Source organism: Capra hircus, chromosome 5 (assembly GCF_001704415.2).
Source record: "Capra hircus breed San Clemente chromosome 5, ASM170441v1, whole genome shotgun sequence".
Classification (NCBI taxonomy): Eukaryota; Metazoa; Chordata; class Mammalia; order Artiodactyla; family Bovidae; genus Capra; species Capra hircus.
This window is the reverse complement of record NC_030812.1, coordinates 68,769,141-68,797,104: the sequence shown is the minus strand read 5'-3', so window position 1 is coordinate 68,797,104 and position 27,964 is coordinate 68,769,141. Positions and strand designations below refer to the sequence as shown.

At 37.3% G+C, this 27,964-nt stretch overlaps 1 protein-coding gene across 5 annotated transcripts in view; it reads right to left on the bottom strand.

The window, feature by feature from the left end:
* The window catches only part of RIC8B (RIC8 guanine nucleotide exchange factor B), a 104,337-nt gene that overhangs the window by 59,111 nt on the left and 17,262 nt on the right, over positions 1–27,964 (bottom strand). For all 5 annotated transcript variants that reach the window (XR_001918082.1, XR_001918083.1, XM_018048213.1 and 2 more), the window contains exon 3: positions 6,531–7,139. Coding sequence is in view for 3 of the 5 variants with exons in the window: in XM_018048213.1 (XP_017903702.1) it covers positions 6,531–7,139 (609 nt within the window). In the remaining 2 variants the exon portion in view is untranslated. The remainder of the gene's footprint in view (positions 1–6,530; positions 7,140–27,964) is intronic.

The following is a 27,964-nucleotide window of genomic DNA, read 5'->3' as shown; positions in this document are numbered from 1 at the left end:
CGTCCCCTGCACTGGCAAGCAGATTCTTAACCATCGGACTACCAGGGAAATCCCTAAATTCATTTTTAATTGATTAAAAAACCCACCTTTTCCCACTGCACTTCAGTGTTTCCTGTATCACAACTCAGTTGACTATATATGTACATGTTTGTTTCTAGACTTTTTATCCTATTATTAGTCTATGGCTCAATAAATATTTGTTGAATAAGATCTATCATTTAAGATGTCTTACTTAACAAAGTTTAGAGTGGACATGATTTCCTACTATCGGTTATTCTGCTGTGTGACTACATGAACTCTTTGATCTTCACTGTCCTCATTTGTCAAATGAGATTAATATTCCTCCTGTCTCATACGGATGCTTGAGGGATTAAATATAATTGCTCTTTACAAAACAGTATACAAACAACTTATAAACCGTCATTTACTTCTTAAAGAGCTTAGATTTGATATCTTTAGGGCATCAGTATTTTCTCTTCTGTAATCCTACTATCGCCAAAGATTGATAAGGAAAAAAAATCCCTAAGACAGAGAAGAGGAAAAAAGAGAAAAGCAAGCATGCTTGTTGGGATAGCGGAAATCAAAATGAGATAACACTAAAAGAGAGGTAGAAACTCATGAAACTGTTTGGAATCTTTTTTTGGTGGGGGGACCTTTTTAAATAGACTTTGCTTCTTATTTATAGATTCCACTACTGTACCATTGCTTTCTCCTATACAATCTGTGTAATATTTTCATTTTTGTTTGGTAAAGGTATCAATATCTTCATACCTTTTCACTGAAAGCTTTAACTGATCTAATCAAGGCCTGAGAAAAAGTCTGAAAGGAGAATACTTCACACCAGTGAGTCCTAAACAGGCTATGTTATCCCAGGGTAGTTCTAATTAGTTCAAGAAGGTTTAGGAAACTAGTCCTATGAAAATTCAATTTCAATTCTACAAAGGTGAAACATAAACACACACGCACACACAAACGTAAACATGTACTCTTACCTGGAAATATAGCTATACCCTGGGTAGTATTTCACCCTATATTTTACCCAGGCTATTTTTCAGTTATTTGCCCTCCTAAATTATATTATGTTCAAAGATCTCTGTCTCCTTACAGGCAAAGATTAAGTATTCTACCTTCACATCTTTTACAGCTAACATGGTGCTGGGCATAAAGTAATAAATGTGTTTTTGAATTAACTCACAAAGGGAAATATAAATGCTATAAAATAGTGTGCCGTATCTTCAAAAAAGAATCTGCTCTCTAAACAATGTTATTAAATGTTTTGTTTCCAGAAAAAATTTTTTAATAGTTTTGAAATTTTTAAAGGTATCATAAACTTTCTTTCCTCCCTGTCACTTAGGGCTATTTCTCTTATATATTTCTGTTTATGCAGATTGCACAAACTGCATCACATTTTATTTTTCATAAAACAAATACTCACTAAACATTTATTCTGTGCTAGGTATATTGCTTAGCAAAAAGACTAAGACAGTGAGGTCAGATATACCTGCAAAGATCTATAGAATACATGGCATTTGTAGCATCTGTGTATTCTGAGGTAATTCTTTATTTTCAAACATACAGAAAGTGTAGAGAACAGTAAATAATAGGACAAAACAGTTATGTATATCCATCTGTTCACATGTCTGATTTTCCTATTGTACTGTTAGTTCTCTGAGGGCAAAGATGCTTTATAATGCATATTGTGTACCTAATATGAAACTCTGCATATGTTGGGGACAAAATAATGTTTGTTGAAAAAATGATTCAGTTAAAAGAGAGAAGCTTTATTTTTAATTAAATAATGTTATGTACTTTTTTCACATTTCCTTCAAAGTCTCTAAAATAATTATGGGATCAACCTCTTCTGTTACAATGTGACATTCCGACTGACTCCTAAAGATACTCACTCTCTTATCTCACTCAAACAGCATCCTTTAATACTCAGATACTTGTACTACTTCTCTGTTTGTACTTGGTTGTCTGGCTCTAACATGTGTGCTTGTCCTTGTATTTTTTCACTACATTGCATGGATACCTAGGAAACACTGCAGAAGGAAACATATGTTAAAAGTAAGGGATCTCTAGAATAACATGCTTTCCTCGATGAGCCAAGACATTTAGCAAAGGGTTAAAACAGGAAGAAGATAGGATCATTTCCATGAACTTTTCCAGAATTGACTTTGGGTCCTATAAAAGGAATCACTTGACCATTTGACCTTTTAAAATACATTACTATCAGCAAAGGGAGAGAAAGAGACAGGGAGGAAGGTAGGGAGACAGACAGACACCACATGTGGAAATAAGGCTAGCTACATTTCCTAATGAATGGAAAAGAATCTCCAAATTCTACTGATAGCACTGGCTTCCAGATAGTAACATTGAGGCATGAATCTAAAATGAACAAATTCAACTAATTTGCTAAACCTCAAGAGAAATTTAATTTTCTGTTTTTGTGAATTGTAAATGAACAGTCATAAAAATACCTACTGGAACAGTTAAAACCAAAACCAAACATATTTTTTTGTGACAACTGAGTTGTAAAATAGGTAAAGATTTTAAAAAGTGAAATGCTTAGGTTTTGAAAGGTATAAACTAGTACTATTCTTCTGAAGGTCAATATTTGGTAATACATATACATTTAAATACATATGATACATACAAAAAACCCTAAAGTTTTGAAAAATCCTTTGGCACAGGAATTTCAGGAATTTATCTACAAAGACTTTGTAAGAAAATTCACTGTATTACTATTTAAAGTAGCAAACAATTGCAAAAAACCCAAATTCTTACACACAGGGCATTTGGTAAAGGTGGAAGGATCCTTATGAAGGAATACTTATAAGTATTTTTACACATATACTTGTGAGTGTTCTTTCATAAGGGCTTCCCTGGTGGCTCAGCTGGTAAAGAATCCGCCTGCAGTGCAGGAGACCTGGGTTCAATCCCTGGGTTGGGAACATCCCCTGGAGAAGGGAAAGGCTACCCACTTCAGTATTCTGGCCTGGAGAATTCCATGAACTGTATAGTCCCATGGGGTCACAAAGAGTCGGACACGGCTGAGCAACTTTCACTTTTGTTCTTTCATAAAGATTTATTATCTTTAACAAATATGAAAAGAAAGTGGTTATTAAAATTTATTTTTTTTGGATGCAGAACTCTATATCCCAAATGAAGTCTAGTTATAACCTAAATTTAAAGAAAAATAACAATAGTAACAGCAACAATCAAAGGTGCTTTTTTTTAAGAAAGGGTGGGAAACTGAAACACTGTCCACTCAACCTCAGAGGTCACTCCTAGGAACTTTATGGCTTCAAGGAACACATCATGTAATCTACTACTCTTCAAGAACATTTATTGTGGAAAAGAAAAAAAGCAAGATGATAAAATGACTGCATTTTTGTTAAAAAAAAAGTATATATATATGTTTATATATTATACAATGAAGAATGATTAGAAAGATATACAGCAAAATGCAAATAAGGCTTATCTCTGAGTGGTGGGTTTACAGGTAATCTGTCCTTTCTTCTTGCTCATATGCTTTTTCCCTTAGATCTTTGAAGTATTATTTAGCAAGTATTCCCTTTCAGAATAAGGTAAATATTATTTTTAAATATGTATTTTAAAGTTGGATTCTTCCATACAGTCAGCTTTCCCATCCCTTTATTTCAGTTGGTATTTTATTTAATTTATTTATTTATTTATTTTTTCAGTTGGTATTTTAAAGTATTAGCAATTCTTTAGATGATTGCTCACCTGGAGAAAGATGTCTTTAATCTGACAATCAAGTAGATATTAAAATTCAGGTAAATGAACTCTTCCTGACAAGAGGAAGAGTTTCTCTGCACCCTTACTACAGATTTTCTTTATGCCAAGTTGTAGCGTATTAGTCTCTCAGTTGTGTCCAACTCTGTGAGCTCATGGACTATAGCCCACCAGGCTCCTCTGTCCATGGAATTCTCCAGGCAAGAATACTGGAATGGGTTGCCAGTAATACATCCTCCTCCAGAGGATCTTCCTGATCCAGGAATCAAACCTAGGTCTCCTGCATTGCAGGCAGATTCTTTCCTGTCTGAGCCACCAAGGAAGCCCAACTCAGTTTAGATGATCCCAATTTTGTTGGCCACATCCAAAGCATCATAGTCAAGTTGTATACACCTCAATAAAAAGTATTCTATACTCTGATTTCTGTGTCTCTTCACATGCTGTTCAATCTCTGAGAAAGGTTTCCTCCCCTCATTCTTTAGAAGGCTGAATCACTCTCAGTCTTCAGATCTCAGGAGAGACTTTCAGAGGTCTTCTCTAACTATAGTAAATATTCTCCATCATTGTACTGTTTCTTTCCTAGCACTTAACACAATTTAAATTACATATTTGCTTACTAATTACCTGTCTCACCAATAGAACTGAAGTTTGCTTTAATACTATTCACCAATATATTTCACAATGCCTGGGTAATACCTGGCAATTGTTCATAAATATTTGTTGACTGACTAAATGCTTGCTAAAATTTGAATTTAGAGACTTATGGAGACTCAAATGGTTTAAATTAACCTTTCCCATGCATGCGTGCATGCGTGCGTGCAAAGTCACTTCAGTCGTGTCCAACTCTTTGCAACCCTATGGACTATAGCCCACTAGTAGTCCAATTCTCCAGGCAAGAATACTGGAGTGGGTTTCCATGCTCTCCTCCAGGGGATCTTCCTAACCCAGGTATCAAACCTGGGTCTCTTAAGTCTCGTGCACTGGCAGGTGGGTTCTTTACCACAAGGGCCACCTGGGAAGCCCAACCTTTTCCAGACTCAAGACTCTGTTGTCAATACTGTTTACAACTTCAGATAATTTCAAAATAGCCCAGAGGCATATTAACTACGTACATTTTACAAAGGTTGTATCCAGTGATCCATGACTCACAAGGGATTTGTTGAGATGTCCACTTCTGGACTACTGATCCTTTATCATGTATCTTTTGAAAAATAAACAGTCTATAATACAGAGTAAGCATTTGCCACTTCAACATTTTCTAAAGCCTCTTCCAGCCCTGCTATTAATTATAACTGAAGCACACTAATTAGGGCTAATCTCAGTATACTGTTATTTATTACACATCATTCCATACATATGCTGATGTACAGCCGCTGAACTATAAATCCTTTCTGTCAGGAATCTGAAAGGGTCTGAGCTACTATTTTGGACACAATTTAAATAACAGGGCCTCCAACAATGGCAAACCAACAGTCTCAGAAAAGCTCTTGCAACTAAATGGAGAACTTAAAAACACCAAAGCAAACAGTATAAGAAAAATAACCATAGAAGGTACCAAATAAGCATAGAGACATAACATTTTAAATACTTCCAAATATTTGGTTTCAAAGCACAAATGGAGCATGTGGGCTTTCTGCATCTTTTTCTGCCAAGTCCCAGGAAAAACTAACCATACTACAGTCATCTAAAACAGCTGTTAGGACTGATCTTCAAATATTTGGTTTCAAAATATAGACCTATTTGCACTTTAAAACTCAGATGCCTGCATACTGCTCCTATAGCACCACACTGAGATAATCCTTTCAAAGTAAGGTGCTGGCAAAAACAGACCTTTATTCATGGTGAGAACTGCCTCAAATAGACATGGGAAAATGTTAACTTGAGTCCTAAAGTCAACTGTCAAAAAAGATAATTTGCTCTGGCACCAAAATACTTCTTTTCCTTCGTTTTGTAAGAGACTATATTTTATGAGTTACTTAAGGTTAAAGAGTGATGGTAAATGTGAAATATTAAGATTATAGAAGCAAGGGAAAAGGTTTGTCCTCTTCACTGAAAATAGTTGACTTTCTTAAACTAATCTTCTCATTCAGCATATTGTTCTTGTGGTACTCAAATATAAACTATCAAATCTGCCTCACTTTGGGTTGCTGGACGGTCCAAGCCACGGAAAAGGATCTTAGTCTAGAAATAAATCAAGTGGTTTAAAATAACCTTCCCATATTCTGGTGTAATTATACTGGTGTATCAGCATATATTCTAGCTGTATCCTACACTTCTGCTGGAGTAACACATCAGGAGACTGGTATGACAGGTGATAAACACAGTGTCTTTTACTCTTCTGAGCAGATATCCATTCTGACTGATTTCAACTGGCATAAATATCTCAATGTTTCTTTAAAACAGAGGCAATGAACATGCCTATACCTTTATGAATTATTGTTTTGTTTCCCATCAACTCTTATAATAATTTAAACCTTGTTTCTGAAAGAGGCACTTAAAAAAAAAAAAAGACACATGATAGTACAACTCAAAAAGGAACTATACTTGGCACCTTACAAAACAGCAGTCCATCCTCACCCTATTCTGATAAGTGTCACACAGATGGAAAGAGTAAGAGTTACAAATAGTTAAGAAATGTATCCTGAGTCATATAACTGATTAATGTGGGAATTGGAAACTTCTTCCATTTCCCTGTTTAGCATTCCTTTGTTTCAGGCAGCTCCCAAATCAATGAAATTCCAAGCAGACGAGAATACTCTTCTTGACCTTACCTCTTTATGCACCTTCCAACTGTCTACCGTCACATTGAAGAGAGCTTTAAGGGCCTCAATGGCACAGTCTGTCTCCTGAGGTGAGAGAGGAGGTCCATTATGGTCTATGGCCGATTCATATTCATCGGTCCACTTGATGCTAAAGGCACTTTCCAAGATCTGGGTTAGCAGCGGTAGTCCTTGAAGCTCATAGCGCAATTGTGACCTGATGTCGGTGTGCAAAAGTGACAGGACGAAGAGCAAGCGCAAGTCAAAGCACTTAATGTCATTGATAAACTTTCGGTCCTTGCACTTTCTCAGGAGGTTACAGAGCTTTGCAGCAAGGTTAAGTTCCAGACTGAGCTGCTGTGCCATCTGACTGTTGAACACTATGTTACAAAGACATTTTAATGACTCCACAATAACTGGGAACTCTGACACCTTCTCCAAAGAATCATCCGACTCATTTAGCTTGGCTAGTCGCAGCAGTATCTGCATATTTTCCTTGGTTGTTACAGGAACTAAAACCTTTTTGTCTCTGGAGAGAATGCGGAGAACTTCCAGGCAGGACACTTGACATGTTGTTGGGATGTCCTTTAAAAGGACTTTAAATATGCCTTCACAGAGTTTCTGAAAAACAAGAATGAGTATGAAAAATATGGTTATTTGGCTTAAGTGATTTAAAATGGACTGTTTCTCTATCAGTGTATTAAACTGCAGTTCAAGATCTGGCTAGAAAAGATTTTTACCTTTTTAAAGTCACAGAATGTTAGAACTGAAAGAGACCTTATATTTGGTGCACTTCTTTCATTTTACAGATTTGGAAATTGAGGGCCAGAAAGGTTAAGCTACTTGTATGAGGCCAGAATGAATTAGTGGGGTAGCAAGAATAACAGTATGGGTTTCCTAACTTCCAGCCTAATATTCTTAGTTTCAAAGAGAATTAGTGACTTTATACAGATGAGTTTCAAATATCTTATATAAGTTTGTTCTCAAGAATTTTTAACATCAGACTACATATACTATGAGGATGGAAGGTAATCGTCTGAATCATAGCTATTCCCCTCCTGGAAATAAAAATTAATGCCTTGAGAACTGGTTCACATCTGGCCACAAGTATAGGCTCTTATAAAAAGACTTAAAGAAGCCTACATTTATGCCCAGTTTCAGCCTTGCTAATGTTTTCCGAATTTATAGTACTATGGGCAGTAGTCCCATGTTATATAAACCTTAGAACTCTCTTTAGCTAATATGTAATAACATTTAATTATCAAATGACCCCAGAGAAGATCTTTTGCTGACAACATTGCTAACAATTATTTCAAGTACTGGGTTGCAAAGAGGGCTCAGCTAGCATATGTGATTCCTTTCAGTCAATTGCAAAAAGGTGCCCCTCTCCACGCTAACTGCAGACAGTGTTCCTACTGGGTGGTCAAATTACCAAAAAAGCCCTCTTCCTCCACACAGCCCTGTGCCAGGACACATGGCTTAGGAAGCTCAAAGTGTGGGCAGGATCTTAGCTCTCCGTTGTTCTCTTGGAGTAGGGCACAGATTACACAAGTATACTAGTAGTCCTGGTTCTGAATCTTGCTACCACTATCTCAGAAACAATTCTTTATTTGGACCCAAGTGTACGCTATCTTGAATTTTTTGAAAAAGTTTTTTCTGTCATTGCCAAATTTAAGGACCACTAATAATTCTCTTAAAAGTCAATGTCCAGTTTTCTTCTCCATAAACTGCAGATCTGGGTCTCTGAACCTCAAACCTTGTATGAGGAAAAGCAGGTATAACCATTCCACTGCCAACCATTTCTATACCCATTACATTTTATAAAAACAAAAGCAACAACTATGACCAATACGAGGTTTTACAAAGTTTCTATTACTCTGTCATCAGACTTTAACTAAAAGAGGCTATCTGTGGGTCAAGAATTATGATCTTGGCAGAAATTTTAGGCCATGTGCATCTTCTCAGTACATCTGAGTCAAACAGCTATGGAAATGTCAATTTTAAATGTACTATGTTCTCTAGATGGAGGTGGAAAAAAAATTAACCTAGCAAGCTAAAAAACACTTCACTACATTGTTAACTCTATCCCTTAACATACCTGATTAACTAGAAGGGACTTCTACTTAGTATTTTAATATCATCATAAAAGCATTTTTTTCATGAATGCTGTTTTGGGATAGAGGAAAGTATAATATGCCCATTATTAATAATACATAAAATAGGAAAATTTCTCCAATTTCAGATTTTTCACATCCAAGACAAAGAAAAAAAATATCTTTTACACACTGTTTCCTACGTGCTATATTCCTGGGTGGTAGAGTTAAATAACCTTTGCTCCCATATAATTTTAACCAAGAAGGAATTATCTACATTCCTATTTAAGAAATACATAATAAATAAGGTATTATAAAATGTTATATACATGTATTTGGAGTTCTACATATCTAATAAAACACAGAAATCTTTAGTTCTTTTCTTTCTAAACCAAAAACAATAATAAAATCTCCTCCCCTCGCTCCAAGTCTGTGGGTAGGAATGACTTCTTTCTTCCTCCACTGTCAGATTCAAGGAAAAAAAAGAGCAAAGTATGAATACAAATAGCCAAGGCTATAAACCAAATGGACTGTTAAAACTCTGGGACATAAGGCTACATAAAAGAGATTAGAGAGGCCTACAAAATTTAGAGTTAAAAACTGCCTCACCTAAAGGCTTGCAGGAAATCCACAACCAAGACTGTTTCAAGCACAGTTTTCAATCAGTTGTTTTTAGACATGTCATTTCTCATCACAGACTTGCCTCACATGACAACTGTTAGGTAGCTTTTTGTTATAATGTCTCTTGAAAAGTAATAACCACTTCTTGGACAATGAACCCCTCCCCTTTTGTATTACAACTTTAAAAAAAAATCAAAGATGTACTCAAAATATAAGAAGTTATATTTAACAGACACATTCATTGCTCTACTCAATACAATTATTTCTATTTAGAGAATATTATAAAGAAAAATTAAACCATGTACCGCATTTGGATGAATCAGAAGTTTTTCTTTGCATATGAACCACATTAAGAACACTGAAGAGGTAGCATTCCTTATGATTCCCCCATCTGTTGAGTGCATGAAAGACTTCTGTTTCAAAGGTGCTCGTTTCTTTATTTTGCCTTAATGGTATTTTCCTGTACTATAACTGTTTTTTTCAGTTGATTTTACTCCTTCAAAAACATGCCTTGCTTTCTGCAAATGCTTTCCATTGCTCCCTGCTGCCCACAGAATACAGCTGAAATAAGCTCAGTGTCCCCTTTCCTATATCTCTGTCCCATACATACACCCTCCCTTTTCTTTCCTTTCCAAGTGCTCCAAACGGACTCCCAGTTCCCTGACAATATGTCCTGAACCTTCTCCCACCATTACCTCAGCATGGCCTACCCTGTCCCCATTTCCACCAGTCAGGACTCCACTCTTTTTCTAAGGCTTAATTTGAAGACTGAAGGGAACAAAAGATTCCCCAGCTGCTCCATCTGCTCTCCTTCTATACAGCACTTAGTTTCAATAAGCACTTAGTTCCTTATAGAGTGAGATGGATGTTGGGGCATCTCACTCCTTTCATCTGTATCCCACTGGCAGGCCCAGGTGTGCTATAGCTGTTTTTAAGTGCAAGATACCCACATACTCCCAAAGATTATCTGCTTTAAAGTTTACTACCTGACTCTCCAACCCCTTCCAAAGAATAATTCCTTTGTATTCCTCCACCACCAGCCTCCTCTCACTATCAAGTCTTCTCTTCCTCTTTTTGCAAGTACAATAAATCATCATTACATAACATTTTAAGTACAAACAGTTTTTATTAACTTTCTAAGTATTTATTTATACAAACTTGTTATCACGGTTCAACTGATGTATTTTTTAATCTGAAAACTATTTTGGTATCTTAGATAACCATGAAACACATAATTTTTTTCCATTAAAATTGATGGAAATATCTTCTGCTTTAAAATCTTTTCACTAAGAGGTAACGTTTTCAGGAATGAACTAAAGTCAAAAAGCAAAGCTTAGGTATGCTCATAAAGTATAATTACTTCAGAGAGGCTGACAAAAAGCCCTTTTAAAATGCTCATTAGGTTGCAGTGCGCGTGCTCAGTCGTGTCAGATTCTCTGCAAGCCCATGAACTGTAGCCCACTGTGAATGGTATTATCTCAGCAAGAACACTGAAGTGGCTTGTCATTTCCTTCTCCAGGGGATGTTCCTGACCCAGGGATCAAACCCACATCTCCTGTATTGGCAGGTGGATTCTTTACCACTGAGCCATCTGGGAACCCCCCACTAGCTTAGTAGCCATGGCTATTTCCATAAAGTTAGGCTGTAAGACCCAGCGGCAGAGACTCAAGATTGAGATTCTCAATGTTAATACCATGTTTTGTCAAAAAATTTTTGGTAGCTTGCTCCCTAATGGAAACCCTAGAGTATACTATAGTAATGGTTTTCAGCATGCATCATAATCTCTTAAAAGAATTATTTGTTGTTCTTGTTAATTTTATTGAAGTAGAGTTGATTTACAGTCTTGTGTTAATATCTACAGTACAGCAAAGTGATTCAGTTATACATATATATGTATATATTCTTTTGCATGTTCTCTTCTGGATGGTTTATCACAGGATACTAACTATAGGACTCTGTGCCGTATAACAGGACCTTGTTGTTTATCCATTCATATATAATAGTTTGTCCCAAACTCTCAGTCCTTCGCTTTCCTACTCACCCTCCTCCATGGCGAACCACAAGTCTGTTCTCTATGTCTGAGTCTGTTTGTTTCATAGATATGTTCACTTGTGTCATATTTTAGATTCCACATATAAGTGATATCATATGGTATTTGTCACTCTCTTTCGGACTTATTTCACTTAGTATCATAATCTCTAGGTGAGGATTGTTGAAACACAGATTGAATCAGAGTTTCCGATTTAGTCAGTCTGGAATGAGGCCAGAATTGGGACTCTTAACAAGTTCCCAGTTGATGCTGTTGCTGTCAGTTCAGGAACCAATGAACTACAACTAACAATGGACTGATATAACTTGGATGTTGGGGACCAGGGGTTAACTGAGAGTAACTGACCAGATAAGCACAGAAAAGTAGGCAGAGCTGAAAGCCATTAGCACAAACACCGTAACTTCTCCTCAACTGTCCTAAAGACGTATCAGGGTGGCAAGAATAGGGATGGGATGTCATTATCTGGTCACACTACTTTTCGTAAATGTTAAAAATCACTTGAGGTGTAAAGTGTATTACTTGTTTAAGATCAGTGGTCCTAGGCCTGAAACTTGTTCAACTTATCACAGACTCCAGAACTAGAACAGTGTTGTGATTAAGAGCAGGGGTTCTGGATTTAAATTTGTGTTTAAAGGTTGACTCTACTCTCTTCTAATGGTGTGATCTTGGAAAGTTACTAAATGAAATCACATTATGTAGAGTACTTAGAACAGTGCTTGGAAAGCATTAAGTGTTCAGTACTGGTTATCATTTATATATTGTTATAAGGTAAAGATCTCAAATCCTCAGCTTAGGATTTATGATCCTCCTTGAGAAATCTGTATGCAGGTCAGGAAGCAACAGTTAGAACTGGACATGGAACAACACACTGGTTCCAAATAGGAAAAGGAGTCCGTCAAGGCTGTATATTGTCACCCTGCTTATTTAACTTCTATGCAGAATATATCATGAGAAACGCTGGACTGGAAGAAACACAAGCTGGAATCAAGATTGCCAGGAGAAATATCAATAACCTCAGATATGCAGATGACACCACCCTTATGGCAGAAAGTGAAGAGAAACTAAAAAGCCTCATGATGAAAGTCAAAGTGGAGAGTGAAAAAGTTGGCTTAAAGCTCAACATTCAGAAAACAAAGATCATGGCATCCGGTCCCATCACTTCATGGGAAATAGATGGGGAAACAGTGGAAACCGTGTCAGACTTTATTTTTTTGGGCTCCAAAATCACTGCAGATGGTGACTGCAGCCATGAAATTAAAAGACACTTATTCCTTGGAAGAAAAGTTATGACCAACCTAGATAGCATATTCAAAAGTAGAGAAATTACTTTGCCAACTAAGGTCCGTCTAGTCAAGGCTACGGTTTTTCCTGTGGTCATGTATGGATGTGAGAGTTGGACTGTGAAGAAGGCTGAGCACCGAAGAATTGATGCTTTTGAACCGTGGTGTTGGAGAAGACTCTTGAGAGTCCCTTGGACTGCAGGGAAATCCAACCACTCCATTCTGAAGGAGATCAGCCCTGGGATTTCTTTGGAAGGAATGATGCTAAAGCTGAAACTCCAGTACTCTGGCCACCTCATGCGAACAGTTGACTCACTGGAAAAGACTTTGATGCTGGGAGGGATTGGGGGCAGGAGGAGAAGGGGACGACAGAGGATGAGATGGCTGGATGGCATCACTGACTCGATGGACATGAGTCTGAGTGAATTCCAGGAGTTGGTGATGGACAGGGAGGCCTGGCGTGCTGCGATTCATGGAGTCGCAAAGAGTCGGACATGACTGAGCGACTGAACTGAACTGAACCTGCATTTTGAGTCTTCTCTTTCATACTGTTCCCCTATCAAACCCTCCTCTCTAATTATATTTATTTCAAATTATTTCATGTAGAGTTTTTTGCGTTTTTTTTTGCTTTCTTGTTATCTCCCTTGTATATGCATCAGTCCTTCTCCTTTGATTATTTAAGTTTTATCCATTCTCCAAAACTAAGCTTAAAATTAACTTTTGATATAAAGTTTTTCCTTACTACTTCAGCCCCCAACATTCTTCCTCTCCAAGTAATGCCCATACCAAAATTTGTAGCAATCATTGGTATTTAGTGAATTCTTCCTGTTGTTTTATGAGTTTGCCTCAGCTACTAAAAGCTCTCTGAAGGTAGAAAGGACATCTTTCTTTTATGAGAGAAGAAAATGTACTGTAGAGGCTTTTAAATCAGAAAAACCTGGATTTAACAGCCAGCTTTACCACTATGATTCAGACATTTTTTTTTTACTTCTGTGAGCCTCACTTTCTCATTTGTAAAATGGGAATAATATCACTTATATCTCAGAGGGCTGTTGTGAAAGAGTCTCTGGGACATAACAAGCACATTTGAATTGTGACTATTATTGTGTTTTATTTCTTCATAATCCTTGCAGCCCTCAGCAGAGCAACAAGAAAACAATGAGCACCCAACATATAAACTGATTATACTAAGAAGTTCCCTGATTTTAAAGCATTAGTAGAAGTCAACTAATGTTGCCCGGATAGTTGCCCTTTCTAAGAAGGAATGGGAGAAGCAGTAAACGCTGTTCTTGTGATTGTACTGGTAAGATGGTTTGTCCTATGGTGTAAAAAAGTCTTTTTATATGAAAAGCAAAAATTATGTGACTTCAAATAAAGTTCTCTTTTCTGAAGAGTTTAAATTCCTTATGCATGTTCTTTAAAACGTAAAATGCATTAAACTATCAAAGAAAATAGAAAATACATTTATAATTATACTATGCAGTATTAACATATTTTATATGCAGTGGACAGAAGATTTATCATTAGTCAATCTACTTGAGTATCAGTAACAAGCACATTACTTCAGCCTACAGAATCACAATCATCATGTGTAAATAATTTTGTCTCCTGTCTTTTAAATTTACTTTTTCCACATTGCTATAGAGTCCTTATAAACGTAATTTTAATTTGAAAGTGAAAGTCACTCAGTCATGTCCAACTCTTTGAGACCCCATGGACTATACAGTCCATGGAATTCTCGAGCCTAGAATACTGGAGTGGGTAGCCTTTCCCTTCTCCAAGGTATCTTCCCAATGCAGGGATCGAACCCAGGTCTCCTGCATTGCAGGAGGATTCTTTACCACCTGAGCCACAAGGGAAGCCCAAGAATACTGGAGTGGGTAGCCTATCCCCTTTCGAGCAATTTTAATTTGATGCAATATTAAATATGACTCCTGTTTTCAACAGGTGTTTAGCATGAAATATAGCAGAGTTCAGGAAAAGCAGTGGACTTAGTATCAGAAGGGATGATTTCATAATTTTAATAATAATAGCAACATTGTTTGCTTAAGTGCTGTATAGTTTACAAAAAACTTTCATATACATTCCTCAATCTAAGGAATGCTTACTGAACACTGACTATGCTAAGTCACTTTAGTCGTGTCCGACTCTGTGTGACCCCATAGACGGTAGCCCACCAGGCTCCCCCGTCCCTGGGATTCTCCAGGCAAGAACACTGGAGTGGGTTGCCATTTCCTTCTCCAATGCATGAAAGTGAAAAGTGAAAGTGAAAAGCTCAGTCATGTCCAACCCTTAGCATGGACTGCAGCCTACCAGGCTCCTCCATCCATGGGATTTTCCAGGCAAGAGTACTGGAGTGGGGTGCCATTGCCTTCTCTGGAACACTGATTATATGGTTCTTGAAATGACTACCTAAGAACACTTAACTGAGAAGTAGAAGGCCAGGACTCAATCCAGATCATCTGACTCCAGTGTGATTTCCACTTAAGTCCATGATCATACTATGCTATCTCTCATTTAGCTGCAACCCTCAGTAGGTCACTTTATTAGATTTTCTTCTTCCTCTGTATCGTGCATCAAGACTCTTTCAGGCAACCTTCTTCCAGCTCCAGAATGGTAAGCTTTTCACTATCAATCTGTAAAACCAGGATTAGCTGTAACTTCAACTATGAAACAAGCGAAAACAGGCTATGACATATATATGAGCATTCAAATAATGTATCCATCATGATTTATATGCTATCCTAAAAGTTTATTTCTAAAAATATTTTTAAAAGAGAAAAGTCAAGTTTTATATACACGAAGAAAATGTCTTTGCTTATAATACAGACATCATAGTTAGTCTATTATACTCTGGCAACTCCAAAGAGGTAGTAAGAAAATACTTTTGAGACAAATATTACTACTCAAAAGTGTCTGCAGATTGGTGCCAGTTCACAAACTGTCTGTTATCAGACCATCCCTGGTAGCTCAGCTGGTAAATAATCCACCTGCAATGCAGGAGACCCTGGTTTGACTCCTGGGCTGAGAAGTTCTGCTGGAGAAAGGATAGGCTACCCACTCCAGTATTCTTAGACTTCTCTGGTGGCTCAGACGGTACAGAATCTGCCTGCAATGAGGAAGACCTGGGTTTGATTCCTGGGTTGGGACGATCTCCTGGAGGAGGGCATGGCAACCCACTCCAGTATTCTTGCCTGGAGATCCTCATGGACAGAGGAACATGGTGGGCTACAGTCCACGGGGTCACAGAGTCAGACACAACTAAGCACATAAAAAGTTGAGAATATGTATTCAGAAACTGTTATAGTGATTTGACTTTGCTATCCAAGACTGTAATTATTTAATGATTCATTTTTATTGTACTTTCAAAACTACTGGTCTATTACAAATTAGAGGAAAATTAAGAAACAAATAAGCAAAAAACTTGGTCCTTCATCACAAATAATGTGAAGGCACAGCTCTAGAGAATGCATTTTATCCCATATGTTTTCTTCAAATATATAATGAAGGCAGTAAAATTAACTCAGATCCCAGAGTAATGAGGAAATACTATAATGCCTCATAAACAGACTTTGTTTTTGTTGCTCAGTCACTAAATCGTGCCCAACTCTTTTATGACCCCATAGACTGTAGCCCGCCAGGCTCCTCTCTGTCCATGGGATTTTCCAGCTAAGAATACTAGAGTGGGTTGCCATTTCCTTCTCCAGGGGATCTTCTAGACCCAGGGACTGAACCCCCATTTTCTCCTTGGCAGGTGGACTCTTTACCACTGAGCCACCAGGGAACTTACTAAGGCTTTAATTATTAGGCACTGTGGTAAAAAGTGATAGATGTCCATCAAAATCCATCCTCCCTTTCTTAAACAGTAAGTTTCATGGCTGCCTGGTTACACTACATTCCTCAGCTCTTCTTCATGGCCATATGATTGAACTCTTGCTAATGGAACATATGAGGACACATTGTATGCCCTTTTCAGGTTTGGGTCATTACAATAGTGGGCATGCCTTCTCCCCTTTCTTGTCCCCTTCTGCAGCCCAGAACCTGGAAGTGGCAGCCCAGTACCTGGAAGTGGCAGCCCAGTATAGGCTAAGACAATGTTCAATGGCAAAGATATGACTTGACAAACCTGTAAAGAAGCTAGGTCACTGAATCAACACATGGAGCAGAGCTACTCACCTGCATGGTTGATCACCTATGAACTGTTATTTGGAAAGGTAATAAATGCCCATATTCCTTAAATCACTTCCTCATTGGGGGTCTCTCTGTTGCAACAACTTGGCTTTACATTTAAATAAGAATGTACCTTTGAAATATGATGTCCTAATGATGCCCCATATAGAACTTCTTATACCATCATTTCATAAGTAACATAAGTAATATTGTACCTCCCTGGTGACTCAGATGGTAAAGACTCTGCCTGTAATTCAGGCAGATGTGGGTTCGATCCCTGAGTTGGGAAGATCCCTTGGAGAAGGGAATGGCTACCCACTCCAGTATTCTTGCCTGGACAGAGGAGCCTGGTGGGCTATAGTCCATGAGGTCGCAAAGAGTCAGACATGACTGAGCAATTAACATTTTCAATGACTAAGCAACTACTCTATATCTAATACCAAGACTCAGACTAACTTGGCCTGTTTGTGCCATGGTTGGTTTGTATATTCATTTGTTCATCTATTTATCTATTCATTAACAATTCACCAAATGTCTGTTTACTAAATTCAAGATAAAATGGGAATGACAGTATCTACTTCATAGGGCTATTGGGGGAATTAAATAAGATAATATGTATGCGCTGCCTTAGAATAAAATACTCAGTTTACCACTATAACTATAATGTATATGCCATAATAGAAAATTTGAGTTGCCAAGTCAGAGAGACTTCACTTTGCTATTTTATTAGCTGTGAGATCTGGGCAAGTTATTTGTTTTTTTCTGAGCATAAGGTTCATTACATGTGAAATGGGGATAATACCCTATATATTACAGTACTGCTTATTAAATGAGAGGATGGTACACAGTAAGAGACAAAATTGTACATTTCTAAGAACAAGACCTCTAAAAATGGGCCAATGACTGAACAACCAAATCAAAAATGAAATGGCAGTGAACAGAGAAAGTGAACACTGCAAAAGACAAGGACTAAACTAATGTCTGTTTTATTTATAAGAAACAGGAAAATGCAATAACTTTTCAGTTCAACTTGGAAAGAGGGGCAGAGTACACACACAGCAGAGGCAGTGAGTTCAACTTGGCAGTAACCCTATGATAACTACAGGCCAGAAAACAGTTGAAGAGCCAAACAAAATGAGTATAATTTCTAGAATCAGAATATTAAGAGTTATAAAGGGCTATAATGACTACTTAACATCAATAAACACTAGCAGTGCAAAAGGTTCTATTAAAAAAATGGGTTTTGTTAAAGAATAAATCTGGGAAATTTATAAGGCTTATTAAAATATTAAAGATTCTCAGATGAACTGTAGAAAAGAAACATGTTTTTTAAGCTGATACTTCCTTTATTTATTTGACCATAGAATCCTTTTAGAAAATAATACTTAATAACATATTCAGGATTGTGTGTGTGTGCCCAGTCATGTCCAACTCTTTGAGACCCTCTGGACTGAAGCCCACCAGGCTCCTCTGTCCATGGGATTATCCAGGTAAGAACAGTGGAGTGGGTGACCATGCCTTCCTCCAGGGGATCTTCCCAACCCAAGAATGGAACCTATATCTCCTGCATTGCAGGTGGATTCTTTACCCATTGAGCCAACTAGGAAGCCCATACTCAGGATCAGGGGATTTACTTTATAGATAATGAAAACTGACTCCCAAGGAAGCTAAATGATTTGCTTAAGTAGCACAGAAAGCTACAATGGAAAGGGGGACTAAGATTATTATTTGACTCCCAGTCCTACTCTCTTTTCATTCTACTGGTATCTGGTGACTAAATAAATAAAAAATGAATGTTACAACATTCAAAGCAATTCTGGGATAAGCTAGGTCTGTGAAAGGAATTACTAAGGACTGATTGTTTTTTCTCCTTCAACAGACAAGTCCTTAAACATGGTTCTTATTATTATTTACTGTTTCTGGTCTTCTATTGTGTGCTGAAATACCTATCCATTCTCCTTAATAGAATTAAATACTTTCTCTTTAATAAGAGTGGATTCCCCATCCCACCCCCACCTTCTTGTCCATTATGTCTGCAGTGTTAGCCACATGCTTGATTTATGCTCTCACTGCAATCAACCAGTGTTCCTATAGTGATGGGAGAGAACCCTGCTCTTAAAATAGGCACATTCATCTGGGAGATTTGGCACAATGCCAGAGATACTTAAAGTCACAGGACAATCCTTGTGCATCCTCTTTAACTAGAAGATTTACTAAAAGATTTATCAAGGGTGGAAACAGGGAAGTGTTTCTACATGAAAATAAACAAATGTGTTACAACTTACAATACAAAAAGTCACATGAATTTTTAAGATAAAAATTCAAATGGGAAACAGTTTTGTAGTTAAGGCAAAGTCCCTTGAATGATGCCTCCCTGGCTTCTCAGGGTTATGCCTACACTCTTTTCTGATGGATGTCACTGGATATATATTCCACAGGGATCTAATTTTAGTTCTTAACTGGAGTTGAAGGTCAGCCACCTAAATCTGATAGTTCTAAACTTTTGCCTTCTGTGCACAGCAATGTGTGTGTGTGTGTGTGTGTGTGTGCGCGCGTGCACGTGCGCCCACACACATGCATATGCACAAGACAGAAAGAGATGTGTTAAATTCTAAAATAAGCTTATTATAATCAATAGTTGAAACAGTGCTGTCACTGCCAGAAGACAGACCTATTAAAAAATAGTATTTTACAAAAACATTAAACAATTAATGACTTACTGCCAGGGTTCTACACTGCACTTCTAAGAAAGGTTAGAGAGGATTCTGGAGGTCAAATTTGAAATCTCTTTATAAAAAGCAAAATATAAATAAATGCCCATGAAGCTGGTTTCAATTACATTTAGTTTAATATGATATGATACCTATACACTTTGGGGTTTTTTTTTCCTACTTTTACTATGGGAGGCAATAGTAATTATCACTTTTTAGTTAATGGATACTGTCCTTGTGAATGAAGTTTTTATTTCACTTCCTTAATTTCACCTTTAGCTCCATTTCTTGCACATGTACATTTTTTTTTTGAATAATACAACCCTTCTGGCTATGTTCTATATCATGGTGATCCTGCCAAAAGACTGAGAGTTCACAGTAACAACAATTATGTAAGTTTGGCTCAAGTTTCTTTGCTAATTAGCAATCCTGAGAAAGACATGATGCATCATCAAGAGTTCATTAACAGATGGGAAAAATAGCTTAGCTGTAAATGAAAACTTAAAAACCAATCAGCTGCCTTTCCCTTCTTGACTGAGGGCAGAAATGGACATGTCAAAACTATTAATCTCTCTTCAAATACAGTACCAGCCAACTCTGGTTTTCTTACTACTTAAGCAAGAGTCTTTATTTTTCAGAAAACAAACGTTCTTCTTCACTACCTATACAAAACATATTTTAGTATTTTAAGTTAATATACTAACAAATACAGGAGCATTATCATTTGCTGCATTTTAGTTTGCCAAATAAGGGAACATTATCACATTTAATCTTTACTGAGTTCTTAGCCAAGTCATAGTTTGATTATATAAAAGCACACTAACAAAGCTGGCAGATATACATTCCGTCACAACATATATTCTATATCTTGGTGGCTGGTACAGATTCTCATCCCGTGGATCTCTACAGCTTTTTGTCTTTTTCAGTGTATCAAAGTGCTACCTATATAAGGTTTCCCTGGAATTTCTTTGTCTCCAACGTCGTCTACTCCACAATGCTCACCTCTTCACTCTGAAATACTCTAAATCCCTAGATCTCAGCTCTAGTTGCCCAGGCCCCTATAGAAGATAATCAGGGACTCTGATGGTAAGCTGAAGTTATGGACTAAATATTTGTATCCCCATTAAATTCATATGTTGATGTTCTAATCCCAGTGTGATGGTATTTGGAGATGGGGCTTTGAGAGGGTTATTAAGGTTAGATGGGGTCATGAAGGAGAGGCCTTGATCTTATGGGAATAGCATCCTTTTTACAAGAGACACCAGAGGGCTGGCTCACTCATTCCCCACTCGCTTCCTTCTCTGCACAAAGAGGAGATCAAATGAGTACACAGTCAGAAAGCAGGTGAGTATAAACCAAGAGAAGAGGTCTCAGAAGGAAATCTACCTTACCAACACCTTGATCTTGGACTTCTAGCCTCCAAAGCTGTGAGGCATAAATTTGTTTTGCTTATGCAACCCAGTTTTTGGTATTTTGTCATGGTAGCATGAGCAGACTAAGACAGCCGAGAATAAGGACAAGAGTAAAGTTGTTTCAATGAGACAGCTGTGATGTTAGAGGTCTTCAAAGGCACAAGAACACATGAGTGGTGTAGCAGAAAAAAAGCACAGAAACAGTTTGGGCTTTTTCTAATTCCTAGTTCTATTATTTTTTGAATTTGGATCTGGAGCAATTTATTTATTCCACCTAAAGCTAAATTTAATCATGTGTAAGATATAAATATATCTATTTCACAGTTATTGTGAAAGATCTATATTATTAATATCATATATTATTTAACATGAACAGCATGTGAGACAATATATTGTAAGGAGTAAGGTATCTCACAGGTTATTTATTAGGAAACAGTACAACTGAAGTAAGGAAAGCACCTAGGTTCAAACACTAGCTTATAGCTGTATGACCTTGGCAAATTTTTTAAAATCACTGCGCCTAATTTCCTCATCTCTACAAACAGGAATAACATCTAGGGCTTATAAATATTAAATGAGATGATATATTTAAAAATCTCTAGCACAGTGCTTGGGATAGAATAGAGACTTATGCACATTACCTCATAAAGATAGCCAGATGGACGAGCAGATCAAGTAATATTAACAGGCACACTCTGCACAAGCACAATAGGGCTAGGAAATTTTTATCTGTATTTTCCATTTAATGCCAAAGCCACTTGAAAAGGTAAGTGCGGATGTTATAACATGGCAATTTTGTATTAGTTTTATAGATTCTGTAGTATCCATTTAGAATCTATCGAGTTCACTGCTGAGTGCTTGCGCACACAGGCCTGATACAGGCACGTAACTTAAAATGCTCTCAATGTAAAATTCAAGTACATGCAAACTATTCAAGAGAAATAAATGCTAACCAAGCGACAAAAGGTTGAGTTGGGGTTAGGGAGCTATAAAAGCACATAACTCAAGTTATTTACAATACTATGGAGACTGAACATATGTAAAATGAATAAGGACTGTAAATGTATTTCAATGCATAGCAATTTAAACTGTGTATTAAAGCTTAAAGAAATAAACTACATAGAGAATTTAGCTAGAAAAAGCTTCTTGATAAATGTGAGTGCTGGTTAATAAGTAGGGGAAAAAATGAAAGAGACGGAGCAGGGGAAAGAAGGTAGAAGACAAGCTAAGTGGTGGACAAAGGCAGAGGCAGAGAGGGATAAAGCAGGAGGATCAATTAAAGCAGATGTCAAGTTCATACAAGTAAAAACTCTCTAACAAAGTTATCTAACAGCAAAGTGGCTGCTGTGGAGATCCCATTACTGAAAGTATTCAGTCAGATTCTGGTTGGTTACCCTCAGCACAAGACACCTTAGAAGGAATCACTGTCCTGGAAGATCTTCCGGGTCCCTTACTATACTGTAAATTCCTGAGGGGCCATGCTGCAATGACAGCCACTGAAGGCAGGAAAGGAGGCAGAGGACCTAGTTTGAGTCCCAGATCCTCCACTCATTTTTCATAACCTCAAGTAAGCCAACCTCTCAGTTTTTCATCTATAAATGGGGAACTGGAAATGTCTGTTCAGCCTGGAATTCTTTCAGGTCCTAAGAGTTTTCAGTTAGCCAAAGATGTACATGTTATACCCTTTCCTTAGTACATGGCCAAACTGTGTAAGGAAGAGCTAACTGCTGAGATGAAAAAAAATCAAAACCCTACATTTTAGGCAAAATAATAATCGTATAAGACATCTGTAGCATGCCTATAGGTCAAGTACTGTACTGCTTATGGGGAGGGCTGACACTAGTTACCCTATCCGGTCATACTGTAAATCCTGGACTTCTGTTTTCTGTCAATGGTTTTAATTAACTCAGTGTCAAAGTTTTGTTTATGCTCTGCAACAAATCTCAAATTCTGGAGAGAGTTGGAGCCTACAACCAGAAAACAGAATCAATGCATAAGCTATACACAGGTCAACTCAATTATTAATGAGTGGCAGTATGGTGTAGCACAAGGGCTGTGGACCACACCGCATAGGCTTAAATCATGTCCTCCCACTTCACAAGTTTAGGCAAGTAATTTACTTCACTAGTTTAAGCAAGTAATTTCTTTGTGTGCCTTAGTCTCCTCATCTGTAAAATAAGTAAGAAAACAGTACCTCATTTATTAGCTTTGTTATTAGGATTAAAGGTGTTAATATTCACATAGTGCTTGGAATGATGGGCATGTAGTATTTAATAACAGCTTTATCAACATAATTTATATATCATAAATTTACCCTATTAAAGTATACAGCTCATTGATTTTTAGTATATTCACACTTGTGCAACCATCATCACTGTTTAAAACATTTTCATCACCCTAAAAAAAACCCAATACCCATTAGCAGTAACTCCCCATTCCCCTCTCTCCCTAGCCCCTGGGAAACCAATGATCTACTTTCTGTTATTACAGATCTGCCTATTTTAGAAATTTCATATGAATGGAATTGTACATTATGTGGCCTTCTATGTCTTCCTTCTTTCATTTAGCATAATATGCTCAAGGTTCATCCATGTTATAAGCACTTACAACAGTTACTTTTATTCTTTTTTATGGATAAGTAATATTCTATCGTATGGCTATAATACATTCCATTTATCCATTCACAAAATGATAGACATTTGGTTTGGTTCCATTTTTTGGCTATTATGAATAATATTGCTGTGAATATTTAAGTACACAGTTTTCTGTGGACACATATCTTCATTTCTTTTTTGTAGATACCTAGGAGTGCAACTGTTGGGTCATATAGTAACTCTGTTTAATCCTTTGAGGAACTCCTAGATTATTTTCCAAAGTGGCCACATCATTTTACATGCAGTAATCTATCAGTAATGTATGAGCATTCTGATTTCTCCACATCCCTGTCAATACTTATTATCCAACTTTTTTGATTTTAGCCATACCAGTGAGTATAAACTGGTATCTCATTACAGTTTTGATTTTCATTTCCCTGATGGTTAATGATGTTGAGCATCACATGTTGATTGGCTATGTGTATATCTTCTTTGGAAAAATGTATATTCAGAGCCTTTGCCCATTTTAAAATTCAATTGTCTTTTTATTATTGAGTTCTTTATATATCCTAGATACAAGTCTCTTATCAGACATATGATTTGCAAACACTATCTTCCATTCTGTGGGTTTTCTTTTCACTTTCTTGATAGTATAAGCACAAAAGTTAACTTTGATGAAGTTAACTTTAATGTATTGATTTTTCTTTGGTTGCTTGTATTTTTGGTGTCCTAAGAATCCACTGTCAAATGCAGGCCATGAAGACTTACCCTATGTTCCTGCTAACAGTTTTATGGTTTTAGATCTTACATTTGGGTCTGATCTATCTTGAGTTAAATTTTGCACACAGTGTGAATTAAAGGTTCAATGCATTCTTTTATATGTAGCTAAGTTTCTCAGTGCCATTTGTTAAAATATTCTTTCCCCACTGAATGGTCTTGTCACTCTTGTCAAAAATCTGTTGATCACAGACACACTGGTTATTTCTGGACTCTCAATACTATTCCATTGATCTACATCTATATCTATATGCAGGTTTTTTTTCCAGTAAATACATACAAGATCCACAGTTGGTTGAAATTGCAGATGCAGAACTATGGATGTGAAAGACCAACTATAAAGTTACACATGGGTTTTTGACTGCTCAGGGAATTGGCCCCCTAAACCTTGAGTTGCTTAAAGGTCAACCATATGTATGTTTATCTATCTTTGTGTCACAGTACTCACTGTCTTGATTACTGTTGCCTTGTACTAGGTTTTGATGTTGGGAGTTGTAAGTTCTCCAGGTCTGTTCCTTTCAAGATTGTTTTGGCTCTTCTGCATCCCCTGCAATTCTATATGAATCTCAGAACTGGCTTGTCAATTTGTACAAAGAAGCTACCCGGAATTCTAAGAGGTATCTCATTAAATCTACAGATCAAAACGAGAAGTAGTGCCATCTGAGCATAAATCTTCCAAACTATGAACATGGGATGTTTTCTCATTTCTTTACATCTTCTTTAATTTCTTTTTCAGTTCAGTTCAGTCACTCAGTCGTGTCTGACTCTTTGCGACCCCATGAATTGCAGCATGCCAGGCCTCCCCGTCCATCACCAACTCCCGGAGTCTACCCAAACCCATGTCCATTGAGTTGGTGATGCCATCCAGCCATCTCATCCTCTGTCGTCCCCTTCTCCTCCTGCTCCCAATCCGCCCCAGCATTAGGGTCTTTTCCAATGAGTCAACTCTTCGCATGAGGTGGCCAAAGTATTGGAGTTTCAGCTTCAACATCAGTCCTTCCAATGAACATCCAGGGCTGATCTCCTTTAGGATGGACTGGTTGGATCTCCTTGCAGTCCAAGGGACTCTCAAGAGTCTTCTCTAACACCACAGTTAAAAAGCATCAATTCTTCGGTGTTCAACTTTCTTCACCATCCAACTCTCTGCATTTGGCTGCGGTGGGTCTTCATTGCTACATGGGCTTTTCTCTAGCTGTGGGAGCGGAGCCCATTCTCCAGCTGTGATGCACAGGCCTCTCACTGTGTTGGTTTCTCTTGGTGTGGAACACGGGTTCTAGGGCATTCAGGTCTCGGTAGCTGCACTGTGCAGGGCTCAGTGGTTGTGGCTCCTGGGCTCCAGGGCAAAGGCTCAGTAGTTGTGGTGCACAGGCTTAGTTGCTCCACAGCATGTGGGATCTTCCCAGATCGAGGATCAAACCTGTGTCTCCTGCATTGACTAGCAGGCAGATTCTTTACCACTGAGCCTCCAGGGAAGCCCTTAGATCTTCTTTAGTTTCTTTCAATAGCATTTTGTAGTCTTTTACAAAACGGAATTATTTTCTGAGTCATTTCCTTAAATTGTTGTTCTAGGGCTTAAATAGCTTACATATATATATATCTTAACAGAATTAGCTTCAAATTACATCAGTTCCAGTGAGGTGTAGAAACACTGCTTCTATATGATGCTGTCCCTTTCCCCTTTGGTGGCATTATTGTTATACATATCAAAAATGATTACTTGATATATAATTTTGTCTTTTGAAGTCACTGAGAAGAAACGACAGCTGGTATATACTTATCGCTTTTGTTATTTTGGCCTTCTTATTTATAATTTTTGGTTCTCTAGAACCAAATAGTGACTTTATTATCTAGAGCCACTTCCTTAGTGCAGTACAGCTTTGCTCTCATCAACCTTTGTGCTATTTCTGACAAATACATGATGTTTCTGTGTGTTACTAGTTGAACAATGTATTATAGACATATTGTTTTATACAACTGTTTTTAAGATCATTTAAAAGAATAGGAGAAATATGCATTTATATTATCTTTTATAATTATATAATTACCTTTATTAGTTCTCTTTTGTTTCTTTGTGTGGATTTAAATCGCTGTTTGAGGTAACTTGCTATCTGTTTTTCTTGTAAGGTGGGTCTAGAACAAATTCATTTTTTCATTTATCTAAAAATGTTTTTATCTCCCTTGCAATGTTAAAAGATAGCTCTGTTAGATATAAGATTCTTGGTTGAGGTTTTTTCTTTGAGCTCTTTGAATACATTATTCCACTGCCACAGGCCTACATTTCTGATGAGGAGTCAGCTGTGTATCTCATTGAGACTGTTTTGTAAGTGATGATCCATTTTTCTTTTGCTACTTTTAAAATTTTCTCATTGTGTTTGCGTTCTAGCATTTTTATTGTGATGTGTCTATGGATCTTTTTGAGGTTATTCTACTCAGACATTATTGAGCTTCCTGGATATGTAAGTTGTTTTCCAATAAGTTTAGGAAGTTTTTAGACATTTCTTCAAATATTTTTTCTTCCCTTTTCTCTCTCCTCTCCTCTGGTACTCCAATTATATGTTATGTTGATACATTAACATCATCTCATATTTCTCTGAGGCACTCATTTTCATTATTCTTTATTCTCTGTTCTTTACCTTGTATACACTATTGATTTATCTTCATATTTGCTCATTCTTTCTTCTGACAGTTTGAACCCAACATTGGGCCTCTTTAGTGATCTTTTTCCCATTATTGTACTTTTCACTTCCAAAATTTCCATTTGGTTCTTCTTTTTCTTTTTAATCATTTCTATCTTTGTATTGATATTCATTTGTTGTGATATCATCAAATTTTGTATTACTTCTTTAATTATGGTTTCCTTTACTTTTCCGAATATTTGTTTTTTCTCTTGTTTTGGCCACACCGCACAGTATGCAGAACTTCTGCCAACCAGGGATCAAACCCAAGCCCCCTCAAGTGAAAAGCACAGAGTCGTAACCACTGGACCACCAGGGAAGTCCTTTCTGAATATATTTATAATGAATATGTTGAAGTCTGTCTGTTAAATCCACCCTCTGGTTGTTCTCACAGGCAGTTTCTACTGCCTGCTTTTCCCCCAGTGTATAGGTCATTCTTTCCTGTTTCTTCACATAGCTTTGTTTGTTCTTTTTTGAAGCCATTTTAAATAATACATCAACACTGGGTATTGTCTATGCCATCCAAGATTTGCTATTGTTATTTTTCTTATTTGCTCAGTGACTAGATGAATTATTTTAGTTGAGTATATTTTCCTCCTCCTCCCTGCAGATGTAGCTCCTCATGGGTCTCACCCTTTGGTATGCTACAGTCATCCTCGGATGACAGTGGCTTTGGCAGGCCTCTCTTTGACTTTCTCTTCCCTGACCACACCCAGCTGTTAAGCTCCACTAACTGCAGAATGATTGATCTATTGTCTTCAACAACGTCCTGGGGCATAAATTGCTCTACAGACTGAACCAATTTATTACAGCTCTTTTGAAGAGATAGTTCCTGAGGTAAGTATTTAAGATTTGTTCTAATTACAGGAAGGTTCCTCCCAGCTGTCTTTCCTCCTTCCTTTCTAGCAAACTAGCTAGACTGTCTGGTTAGCCCCATAACTCCAATCAAAATGTCTGTCTCCTCCCAACTCCTCCTTTCACCACAACCCATACCTTCAGGCAGAAACTTCACACTGTAGCAAAAAGTTGGTCCCTCTGGGGAGAGATTCAGAGCTTACTGTTA